The sequence below is a fragment of the Spinacia oleracea genome, chromosome 5 (genome assembly GCF_020520425.1).
Source record: "Spinacia oleracea cultivar Varoflay chromosome 5, BTI_SOV_V1, whole genome shotgun sequence".
NCBI classification, from domain to species: Eukaryota; Viridiplantae; Streptophyta; class Magnoliopsida; order Caryophyllales; family Amaranthaceae; genus Spinacia; species Spinacia oleracea.
This window is the reverse complement of record NC_079491.1, coordinates 24,261,711-24,274,877: the sequence shown is the minus strand read 5'-3', so window position 1 is coordinate 24,274,877 and position 13,167 is coordinate 24,261,711. Positions and strand designations below refer to the sequence as shown.

Here is a 13,167-nt window from a genome sequence, read left to right as displayed (position 1 = left end):
GTGACCGACGAGTCGACGGCGTGTCCGATTTTTGGAGGAGAGAGAGAGGCAGAGAGCTTTGGAGGAGAGAGACCGAAAGCCAGAGAGTTTAGAGACGCTTTTGCAGAAAATGAGAGGAGAGAGAAAAAACTCTATTTAAACCGCGCGTGAGGCCACGCGCGCGTGTTTATCTCATCTGGTCTTTCCTACACGCGCCCGTAAGGCCGTCTTACCGAAAAGTTGCTGAATAAGGTTTCCTGTATTTGATACAAATAATTTTATGGGAAGTGGAAGGAAAAGAAGGGAATTGAAAGGAAAATTTCTTTATAAAATTTTCACTTTCTTTTCCTCATAAAATTGGAGGAATTTGGAAGGAAAGTGAAAATTAAAAGCTGTAAATTATATTTCCTTTCTCTTCCCTTCCTTTCTTTCCCTTAAACCAAACACAGGAAAATAAAATCTCTTTCTCTTCACTTCTTTTCCTTTCTTTTTCCTTTCTTTACTTGGGACTTGAACACTTGCATACGTACAACATTTAGCTAACGTGAGGAAAATCATAATTTTCAAGTTGCAATTACTAATTGGCAATTGGTTGATGATGGTTGATGGACCACTCAAATTGATAAGCAACTAGCCAACTAGGCATGGTCAACATATAAGAGAAAAATACAACGTTTATTTTAGTTAGCTTTGTTTGTACCTCAAAATAATTAACCTACTAACCATATATTATACGGGGTTGGTATATAAAATCAAAGAACCGTCTAATATATTAATAATTCGAATCCCGCCAATTCTCAATTATATGAAAATGATTATATGCTTTTATTAAATTATACTATGAGTGTACAAGTAAACGCAAACCATATGAAAACTATACTAAGCCACATGGCTTCGATTGCGGTGGCCACCTTGGAAATTACATGTTGAGATGCGCCCTTTCTTCTCCGTTACTCCCTCTAAAAAGTGTGTACAACGTGTCTAAGGGTAATTAACTTGCCAAGCTCTTTTCTATTTCTAAATGTTGAGATTTTATTCGACCAATTGGGTCAAAGCTAGACATGTAAAATTTTTAAATTGAGCAACTATTACAACGACCAACTTAATTAGTTAGGCAATTTCTTCATTAGTGATTTAGTGTATACGGAGTATGAATGAATGAAACTATGAAAGTGCCTACACTTTTAGCTACCTTTTTGCGATCACTTCATTTTCTTTTTAAAGGTTTTAAACTTTTTATTATCTACCTAAAGGTGAAATTTTAACAGGATAAATTATTTATCTAATCTTTTAAATGTAAAATATGTATTATCTCTGTTTCAAAAAAAATATTTACATTTACTATTTGTACGGACTCCGGTGCAATATTTGACCGTTAATATATCCGATTCTGTATGACAAAAAATTATAAAAAGTTGATATTTATATATGTATTTTGAGACAAATCTAACAAAATATCTCATGATTATTTAATAGATGTACTAGTGAGAATTTATGATCAAAGTTATGATTGTTGGACACATTTTTCAAAGTGTAAATTACTTAATGAAACGGATGTAGTATCATTTATACATCGATTTTTTTATCATTTTCAATCCATTTCTCCTTTTATCAATTGTACTAGTGCTACGAGGTACGTAGTATTATTTATTATCTATCCAGAACCATAAATAAGATATTTACATCTTCTAATTACGCAAATTGTTTTTTGCACTGCAAATGTTATTTCGAGTAGGCCGGTCAATTTATTATATGTATGAGATCTATCCTTTTCTAGTATAGTATACAAGATTAATTTTATCTCAATTTCTATACCATTTTTACGGGCCTTCATTTTCCATTCTTTCCTAAACTTCTCGTAGGCCCTTTCATTTGTTTGGAAGTGGTGGGCGGTAAGTCGTGCATTAGTTTCCTTTCGCTTTCATTGCATCCTTCAATTCCTCCACATACGCAACTCCACAAACATTAATTTCCAATAATTCTTAAGGCCAACGTTCATCTTTGAAATTAATATAACAAAACGTAATCATATTGACAACTTTTAAAATCATATTGAAAACAATAGAATTTTCTTCGTAAACATCCTACCACGTACCGCCACTAGATTACACTACATACGTATTATTTCTCTCTCTCTTCACTTGTAGATAGACTCTTCGCCTTCAATTACAAATATATTCATCGCTAATTGATTAATTATTATAAACAAGAAAAATGACGCACCTTTAACTCCAATAATTCCCCCATAATTGCAAAATGATCCCCGTATTCTTTTTCTTTTCTTTTTTATACAATTTTATGAAATGAAGAAAAGAGAAAATAATGACATTATATTCCACGTACATGACTAGAGATCACACACTAACGCCACAACCCTGGACAATCTGGTATTTGATGGCGTTCCTCCCTACCATAGTCCCGATATTCGGGTTCCCAATCGGAATATACGCCGGGCAGTTGACGTGGATACGGTAGGACCCACTAACGAAAGACCCAACTCTAAATCTGACACGTCCATCCATCTTGATCACAAGCTTAACACTTCCCATCTGAAGCTCATTATTGATCTGAGCTCCTATGTAAGGAGCAATCGGAACGGACTGACCTTGTAGAAAAGGTGACCATATATTCATCCCGTTAGTATCCTGATAAGTGGATGGGATTGATGTTGGTAGGCTGATCTGCTGATCATGGTATGTCGCATACGTCAGCATCCTGTCGTAGTAGATTCCGACCTTGTCGTTGGGGTTCCTGGATTGTACGGTCACCTGGAAGACGGAGGTGAGTTGTGCCGGGCTGGTTAGGTTGAAGTTGTAGAGAGTGGCATCTTGGAGGACGAAGCTAGGTTTAGAAGGCTTTAGGACAGCCCATATGATGAGGATTACTAAGAGGACTATGAAGATAAAGGTCAATATTCCGGCCGCGATTCTCTTAAGAAGGATCTTTTTCTTGTCCTTGTGGTGGCCGCAGTCTTTAACTGACATCGCGGTATACCTAGTGGTGGTGGTAGTGGTGGTGGTGGTGGTGGCTAGTAGGGCGGAGACGTTTCTAAGAAATGAAGCTAAGTGATGGGTGTTATTTTTGTTAAGGTGTGTGTAGGAGGAAATTTACATCTAAGCATAAATATAGAGAGATAGGGAGAGTTTTGGGTTGATGGGGGAAGGTGAGGACGTACGTTGACAGTTGACTACTGTGTATGGGGTGTAAAACCTACGGAAATTAAACTTTTGTTTACTAATTAATGATAAATGGTGGACTTTTGTTTACTTCTTCATCAAAATATATGGTTGTTAGGAACATGGGTAGTAATAATACGGATCGGAGTAATAGTTATCATTCAAATTAAATTACAATACCTTTAAATATTAGAGATGGTGTCATAATAGTAGGTTGCAACTATTACGGAGTAAACCATTATATTAATCTACTTTTCAATTATAACTAATCCTTGGGCCCGGGCGATGCCCCGGGTTAATACATTAATGACGTTTGTATTTAATTATTTTTATTTTCGCAATGATAACATGAAATATATCATGTGTTAGTGGTAAAGGCTATATTCTTTAAATACAAGGTTAGGGGTTCAAATTTTATGCAAACCATATTTCACATTTTTGTCATGTATGTGAACATCGCATAGAGTGAATGACTAATATGCAGAGCGCCACATGTCACGTAAACTTCTTTAAGAACTAATTATTTCCCCGTTCCTTAGAGATGTACATGTACGTGTAATTATTTATATTTTTTCGCGATCTTTAAATAATAGACGTCTTTGGTTATTAATACCCATTAAAAAAAGAAAATGGTGATGAACAATTGGTGTTATGAAAATGCACCTTGAAAGAATAGGATCCCATATAACGAGAGATGTAAAAAGACGATTCGGTCAGATTGGGTGGTTATTAATACACACCTATTTGGAGTCAATTGTATTATTTCCTGGTGGTAGTTCCACATGAAGATGTAAGAACATACAATTTTGATTTAAAATATTCCTCTAATGAATTTTGATCTCGCCTTGTTCTAGTCGATATCAGTATTAGTGTATTTTGTATGGATCGCTTAAACAAATCTAACATAATAATCACACTTGATAATATTTTTCTTGTTTATACACTAGCAAAGGTAGGATCGAAAGTGAGGGATAACTGATCAGTTGGTTAGAGGTTTCATCCCGATTCCAGCTGATCCTGTGATCTATTCTCATTCCCGCCCTTATGGCTTATTCGCAAAAAAAAAATATAGCAAAGGCAAGATTAACCTTGATTATTGATGTGTATATTTACGTAGTAAGAAAACTCAATCATTAATATAGGACAGAAGTGACAAAATATATGGTGTCTAAAAAGAATTTTCCTTGTCATTGGCCATCATGGGTTGGTAAATAGTACAAAGAATGTTATGAAATCAAGGTTTTGGATGGCCTATTTTGATTTTTTTTTTGATTTTTTTTTTTTATGATTGATGGTTAACTACCGGCTTAAGATAAGCAATAATATTAGGTAACAATTTGTCACGTTACACATACATGATTCATGCTTACTAATTGTACTTCAAATGATTCTAAACGAAAGAAATTAATATTTTAAAAATATGGAGTCACCTTGGGATTGGAGCTCCACGTACGTACACTACATTCTACACAAAAGCGAAAGAAAATAACACTAATATACGGGGTAGTCAATACTTGTAAGTTGTAAGGCATTCTTTAACTCCTTTTTAGAATCTAAAATTGACTTACGCAAAAAGATTTAACACTATACCCTCTTTCTCTATAAAATATACGAGTTTTTATTTTATACGGAGTAATTAATAAAAAAATATATTTCCTATATGAATTGTTTTACTGCTATCGCTTTTAAGTTGTTATGAATGACAAGGCTGTCGCGTGCCTATCAAAAATAACCTAACTAGACCTCCTAACTATGTAGTCGGGCAAGTAAGGGTCGAATCCCAAGAGACTAATGTATTAAAAACTAGCTAAACTGACTTGAATTAATACTAAGTAAGTAACCAAACAACGATTGAGAATAGATAATTAAACTAATTCTAACTAAGGACGTAATTAATAATAATAGTATAATACTGAAATCAAGGATTAAAAACACCTAGAGTTAAGTATCACCACTAGCATAACCAATGCAAAGATTAATTCCTACCCCATACTAATTAAATAAATATTCACGAGGAAAGGTAAAACTTATATAATACCATAAACCTCTCCCGAGTATCAATGGCTTCCCTAATATTCAATCAAGACCTACTCCCGTGGAATCATGCATATTAGAGACATTAAACTCAATACCATAAATTCCTAACAATCCCTTCTACCTACTCCCGTGGAGAATTTCATGTCCTTAATTGAAATATTCAAATCCGTCAAAACCCAACTCCCGTTACGGTAAAGAAAATGGAATGATAACAATACTAATTATCCCTAATCTAGTATTGGAGATTGTACAATCAATTAAGCAAGAACAATTAAATAATTAAATCGGGGATTTAAGGGAATAAATCATACATCAATCATGACTAGGGTTTACTTAACCCTAAATTATAAATATATCTACTCACACATATTAATATTAATTAAACAAACTAAATAATATATTAAGCAGAACATAACTAATAATAATAGACGATATAAGCAAAAGCAACAATACTTGTTAATTAAGCTTTGAATTGAATGATAATTTTGTTTCAAAAACCAAGAAACAAGGTCAAACTTACGTAATTGAACCAAAATCAGACTCCAAGCTCACAACCCACGTCAATCTACGAAAAATAATCAAACAATGAAAAAATGCAGTACACCCTCGCAAGCGGCGTTCCAGTTCTGATAAAAATTGACGGAAGAAGATTTAGGTCCTCTATACTACTTGTATTTATACCTAAATCTAATAAGAAATATGCTAACTATTAAACTCTAGTAATTAGCCCATTAAACGTTTAATACGGGATCGAAAGAAGAGTGCCACATCTCGGGTGTGGGATGTAAAGTAGGCCACGGGTACGCCGTGGTATTGGCTGCCCGGTGATCTTGTATTTGTCTTGAACTCTTGTTTGTATCACAACGTAAACACCTTGTAAACGTGGATGGCTCCTAGACATCGTACTTTCGTACTCACGCTATCAACATCTCCTCCGAGGTCTACCAACTTGAGCTATTTCCTACAAAACAAAATAAAACAATACAAAAACTTGAATAAGGCTGACTGACAGCGTCAGACGGGTGACGTGGCAGCGCGGGTCGTGACGCGGGTCGTGACGCGGGTCAGGACGCGGGTCAAATCCGAATCAGGTCGAAAACGGTTATTTTTCCGGGTTTAGTATAAAAGGTTTTCTTTCCCACGTTTTTGCCCATTTTCAAATCACTGTTCACTTTTAGAGAGAGAAACCGCCGAGTTCTTCCATTTCAGGAGAGAGAAAGCTTCTACTCTTTGATCTTCTCTTCGATTTCTTCAATTTCTGTAAGTTTTTTGCATTTTCACTTGTTTTTCTTTGTTCGTGTGTAGTTCTTACTGATTTATCCTCTTTTTTTTCGTTCGATTTAGGGTTTTGAAGGTGTGATTGTGATATTTTCCGATTTACTTCAAGTTTCGGTAAGTTCTTTCTATTTTCATCTACTTTTTGTTCAATTTTGTCATCATTTGATGTTCGTTTTGTTTCTTACTGTTTTTGGTTTTGATTTAGGGTTTTGTAATTGTGATTTGTGATAATTTCATTTGTTCTTCATTTTCGACAATATTTTTGAAGTTTTGTTGTCATTTTTTCTTCTTTTTGTTCAATTTTGTTATCATTTGAAGTTCGTTTTTGTTTCTTACTGTTTTTGGTTGTGATTTAGGGTTTTGTAATTGTGATTTGTGATACTTTTGGTTGTTCTTCATTTTCGACAATATTTTTGAAGCTTCTTGTCCTTTTTCCTTCTTTTTGTTCAATTTGTTCATAATTTGAAGTTTGTTTTGGTGTTTTTGTTCAATTTGTTCAATTAGAAGTTCGCTGATAAATAATTAGTTTTTTAATCAATTAGTTAATTAGTTTTACCAATTAGTTATTCTTTCAAAGCAATTAGTCATATTCTGACATTCATAAATCAAGTATTAAACGAATTAGTTAATTTATTTAATTTCAAACTTTCTTGAGCAATTAGTTCACTTTTTTGACCAATTAGTTAATTGCATAATCCAATTAGTTAACTATTTTAACCTGTTAGTGAAACATTCAAAGCGATTAGTTACACAATGAAATTGTTTTGTTTGTATTGCTATTTATACTGCTTATGTTCATTACACATTCTTTTTATTTGCGCATTGCAATATATTGAACTACATTCATTTATAGTTTCAGTTCACATAATGAGGTCAAAAAATGCAAACAAAGCATCTGATTATCACGATGCTGGGAAGTCGAGTCAAGATGTTGAAGGCAGTTCAAGGCCGACTGAAGATATTCCAGCTAGTCCAAAGCTGAGTGCAGATGAGAGGAAAATTGGAAGGGGGCCAAAGAACACTACAAGAAATTGTACTATTAACGGCGGAAAATCCCGTCGCGAAAGACCAATAATTGTTGATTAACGACGGGATTTCCTGTCGCGAACCCGTCATAAAAGGGGGCCGTCGTTAATAGAAATCCCGTCGTAAATCCGTCGTAAACCCATCGTAAATGACATTTGCGACGGTTATTCCCGTCATTGTTTGGTTGTTTGCCCCGTCGCAAAAAGCTTTTGCGACGGGATTATTGACCCGTCGTAATTAGGTTGTCGTTAAAGATACAAATTCTTGTAGTGGAAGTCGAAAGTTAAAGTAGAATATACGGAAGATGGCGGGGAAGTTGTAGAGTTGGATAGGTATAACTCCTATCTTTGTAACTGTTATTTATCACTGTTTAATTAGTTGGATAGGTATGACTATTTAAAAATTGATTTTGCAATTATCATAAATTATTTTACATTTAGTGAAATTTTTGCATAATTTAGTTAACTTTTGACTGCAATTAGTTAAATATTTCAGTAATTAGTTAACCTTTTTTAAAAAGAATCTTTCCACTAATTAGTTAACTTTTCCCACTAATTAGTTAACTTTTTCCATTAATTAGTTAACTTTTGACTGCAATTAGTTAACTCAATAATTAGTTTACTTTTGACTGCAAATAGTTAACTTTTTCCATTCATTAGTTAACCTATTTCATCAATTAGTTAACCTATTGCATGATTAGTGAAGTTTTTTTCAGTTAGTTAACCTATTTCATTAAATAGTTAACCTTTTTCTTCAATTAGTTAACCTATCTTTGTAACTGTTATTTATCACTGTTTAATTAGTTGGATAGGTATGACTATTTGTTATTTATTTTTAAATTAATTACTTTTGCTTTGAAACAAATTATTTTACCTATATGAAGTAGTTATGTAATTAAAATAATTAGTTAACCTTTAAACACAATTAGTTAAATATTTTTCAGTAATTAGTTAACCTTTTTTTAAAAAGAATCTTTCCACTAATTAGTTAACTTTTTCACTAATTAGTTAACCTTTTACATTAATTAGTTAACTTTTGACTGCAATTAGTTAACTCAATAATTAGTTAACTTTTGACTGCAATTAGTTAACTTTTTCCATTAATTAGTTAACCTATTTTATCAATTAGTTAACCTATTGCATGAATAGTGAAGTTTTTTGCAGTTAGTTAACCTATTTCATTAAATAGTTAACCTTTTTCTTCAATTAGTTAACTTCTTAAGCAATTAGTTAAATATTTTCATTAATTAAATTCTTTTGTTTTGTGTAGGGGTTACAAACTAAATTGTAGACCAGAGGCGTTGATTAATCTTCTTAATTCTATAAAGAAGAATGAAAACAAAGTGAAAGCCATTAAAGAGATAGGTTTTGGTGGTTTGTTGAGTGTTCGACTTCATGAAGTCAACACACGCCTTGTTCCATGGCTGCTTCAACATTTTAATTGTGTTGGTCATATGCTCCAGTTTGGAGAAACACAAAATGTTCAGTTATATGATTATGATGTCTATGACGTCTTTGGCTTGCCATGGAACAAGGATTTTGATGTTCAAGAGACGCCAAGAAAGCGGGTTGAAGGAGATGCCAACCATGAAATGATTCAAAGATGGAATGAGAAGTTCCACAAGAAACCAACTGTTCAGGCACCCACCTTGACGGAGTTGGAATCTTTTTTGAAAATAGATGAATGTGGAGATGATTTTAAACGTGCCTTTGTGGTATATGTTTTAGGTAAAAATTTCTAAATTAATCATGCTCAAGTTATTTACCTTTATAGTTCACTATTTACATTAATTAGTTTACCTTTTTTTATTAATTATTCTTCTTTTTTCATTAATTAGTTCATTTTAATAATTAGTTCATTTTAATAATTAGTTTACCTTTTTTATCCATTAGTTACTGTTTTCATCAATCAGTTAACCTATTTTACATTTAGTTAACTTTCTTCATCATTTAGTTAACTTTTTACATTAATTAGTGAACTATTTTTATGAATTAGTTAACATATTATCTTATTGATTTCTGTAATTATCTTATTGTTTTTATAGGTGTATTTTTGGCTCCTACGTCTAACCGGTTGTTAGACATCAAGGTTTTGAAGGCTGTTGAGGATGTTTCACAGATTGTGAAACAAAATTGGTGTAAATACGTGTTAAACCAGCTTGGGTTTGCTGTCGAGAGGTGGAGAGCGAGTGTCAAAAATGAAAAGGTTGGTGGCCGTGTTCTATTTTTGGAGATAATTTATCTCCAAAGATCGTTATTTCGGGGTGTAGTCCCCCTAAGGAAATCCCACTTGTTCAACATTGGAATGATGAACAAGTGACTGAACGTCTGGTTTCCGAAGAGATGATGGGTTTTGGGGTAGCTTTGGTTGATATAACCAGCTATCCCGTGTTTAAGACTTTTGCTGATTTGTTAGGGGGTCTTAACCCTATCAAAGTCGAGGTTCCTGAAACTCGAGGTTCCTGAAGCTTCTGCTGCTCCTGAAGCTTCTGCTGCTCCTTCTGCTTCTGCTGCTCGTGCTGCTTCTGGTGCTCCTGCTGCATCTGCTAAAGCTTCGGAAGGTGCACCGGGTAATTCCCAAGCTGACCGAAGCAGGATTATTGAGTTTCAAATTCCGGAAAGTGCTCAAACAGATGCTGAAATTCAAGCTACCTGCGATGATGTAAGTCATGATAATGTTCATATTTATTTTTGTTCATATTTAATGAATCTTTTTAATAGTTAACCTATTTTGTCAATTAGTTAACTTTTGTTATGAATTAGTAAACCTTTTTATTCAATTAGTTAACCTGTACCATCAATTAGTTAACCTTTTTATGAATTAGTAAACCTTTTTATTCAATTAGTTAACTTGTACCATCAATTAGTTAACCTTTTTTATGAATTAGTAAACCTTTTTATTTAATTAGTTAACCTATTACAATAGTTAACCTTTTGCTTAAATTAGTTAACCTTTTACAGCAATTAGTCAACTTTTTCCATTAATTAGTTAACCAAGTGTTACTTGTTTTATGAATTAGTTAACCTATTTCAGCAATTAGTTATCTTATTTCATCAATTAGTTAACTTATTTTTTAATGAATTTTTCCAATCTTTCATCATTCCATCAATTAGTTAAGTTATTTCATCAAATAGTTAACCCTTTCCTTTAATTAGTTAACGTTATACAGCAATTAGTTAATGTATTTCATCAATTAGTTATCTTTTTTTTGTGTGAAGGAGTTCCTATTTTGCAATTAGTTAACCTTTTTTTTGAATTAGTAAACCTTTTTATTCAATTAGTTAACCTGTACCATCAATTAGTTAACCTTTTTATGAATTAGTAAACCTTTTTATTCAATTAGTTAACTTGTACCATCAATTAGTTAACCTTTTTTATGAATTAGTAAACCTTTTTATTCAATTAGTTAACCTATCTCACAATAGTTAACCTTTTGCTTAAATTAGTTAAGTTTTTACAGCAATTAGTCAACTTTTTCCATTAAGTAGTTAATCAAGTGTTACTTGTTTTATGAATTAGTTAACCTATTTCAGCAATTAGTTATCTTATTTCATCAATTAGTTAACTATTTATCTCTATAAGTGAACTTATTTTTTAATGAACTTTTCCAATAGTTTCATCATTCCATCAATTAGTTAAGTTATTTCATCGAATAGTTAACCTTTTCCTTTAATTAGTTAACTTTATACAGCAATTAGTTAATGTATTCCATCAAATAGTTATCTTTTTCCATGAATTATATAATTGTTTAGATAATTCAATTAGTTAACTATTTAGCTATTGTTTTCTTTTCTTAATATTTTTCTTTTTTTTTGTGTGAAGGAGTTGCAATTGGCAATGAGAATATATTGTCGCGATTTATATGTTGTGTCCAGTTTCCATAAGGACCGTATAAATTTGTTAAAGAGTCGGCGACAAGAATTATCAGACAGTCCAGGATACAGTGATCCTGTGTTTTTGGAGATAATTGACTCAATTGTTGCCTATGCTGAACACTTGAGAAACGAAAATAATGCTGTTGATGATAATGCTCCTTCTCAAGCTGTTGATGGTGCTGCTGACAAGGGGCCAATTCAGGAGAATGTTGGTGCTGCTGACAAGGGTTCTGGTGATAATGGGCCTGGTGATAAGGGGCCAATTGAGAAAAATGTTGAAGGTTCTGGAAATGTTGCTCCCCAAGATGCTGAACCTGAACGAGAAGCTAGGAGTTTCTATAGCAGTCTTCCCATTGGTTCTGCTACAGAAGAAGTCTTCTGCTTATCTGAGTTAATGGAGAGATTTTCGAAGACCCTCGGTCGTCTGAGGAGACTGGAAAAAGAAGTAATTGACTTCTGTTTCTTGGATGATGAGGCACTTGATCAACGGTAAGTTAACAATTAGTTATCTTGTGAGATGAATTAGTTAACTATATATGTCATTTAGTTGAGATTTTTACATAATTTAATATTTTCCTTATTTATTTGTTTTAATTTTTGTGTAACAGGGCTGATGTTTTTATTTTTGGGATGCTCCACAAAATAAATAGGGAGGAAATGCAATGTTTGAATCCTGAGGAATATATATTATCCAACATTGTTGAGATTTGGTCTATTTTCTTGAACAAAAATCAGTTCATGTTGAATAAAGAACAAAACAATTTCTATTTTGGTGTTGAGTACACGGTTAGTTTCTATTTTACGTAATTTTTTTTTATTAATGTCCTTTAGTTTTTTATGTTGTATCGTTTAAATAATGAGTTACTTATCTTTTTACCACAATTATTATTTTTTTACATCAATTAGTTAACATTTTCCATCAAGTAGTTAACTTTTTAACTTTTTAAATCATTTAGTTAACTTGTTCTGACAATTAGTTAACCTTTTCAAACAATTAGTTAAGTTTTTCCATCAATTACCTACACTGTAAAGTAACTAGTTTTGTATTCATTTCAATTAAGTTGTGGTATTATTAGTTAATTTTTGCTATCAATTAGTTAACTTTTTCTATCAATTAGTGAACTTTTTCTATCAATTAGTTTCCCATGACTTAGTTATTCTATTAAGGTACCTAGGTTTGTATTCATTTCAGGTAGTTTGTTGTACATTTAGTTAACCTTTTCTATCAATTAGTGAACTTTTTCTATCAATTAGTTAACCTTTTCTATCAATTAGTGAACTTTTTTTATCAATTAGTGAACTTTTTCAATCAATTAGTTAGCCTTTTCCATGAATTAGTTATACTATTAAGGTACCTAGTTTCGTATTTACTTCAGTTAGTTTGTTGTACAATTAGTTAACTTTTTCTATCAATTAGTTAACTTTTGCTATCAATTAGTTAACTTTTGCAATCAAATAGTTAACTATTTCTATCAACTAGTTAACTTTTTCCATGAATTAGTTATCCTTTTCCATCAATTAGTTACACATGAAAGTACCTAGTTTTGTATTCAGTTCAGTTAATTTGTTTATACCGTTTTCTAATTAAATTTGGTTTTTTGCTTATGCCAGAGGAAGCTTGAAGGTGCTCTTAAGACGAAGTCAGCTGAATCTCTAAATCAAATTATTGATGAACTTATCAATAGTTGGAAATATTGGGTGCAAATCAATGACCACATATTCAATCTGAAAAATGTGGGAATGGTAAGTTGGTATTTTGGTAGTTATGCCTTTATATGTAATAGTTAATTTGTGAT

General features: G+C 32.3%; 1 protein-coding gene and 1 long non-coding RNA gene across 2 annotated transcripts; one reads left to right on the top strand and one right to left on the bottom strand.

Annotated features, from left to right (window-relative positions):
- Positions 1-2,094: 2,094 nt before the first annotated feature.
- Positions 2,095-3,121, bottom strand: LOC110793003 (NDR1/HIN1-like protein 1). The gene has a single exon (XM_021997830.2). The coding sequence runs from the start codon at positions 2,961-2,963 to the stop codon at positions 2,334-2,336; it is 630 nt and encodes a 209-aa protein (XP_021853522.1). The 5' UTR covers positions 2,964-3,121; the 3' UTR covers positions 2,095-2,333.
- Positions 3,122-5,947: 2,826 nt separating this feature from the next.
- On the top strand, positions 5,948-9,145 carry LOC130462011 (uncharacterized). The gene is made up of 4 exons (XR_008922111.1): positions 5,948-6,452; positions 6,537-6,584; positions 7,324-7,828; positions 8,766-9,145. It is a non-coding gene; the product is annotated as an uncharacterized lncRNA (long non-coding RNA).
- Positions 9,146-13,167: the final 4,022 nt, after the last annotated feature.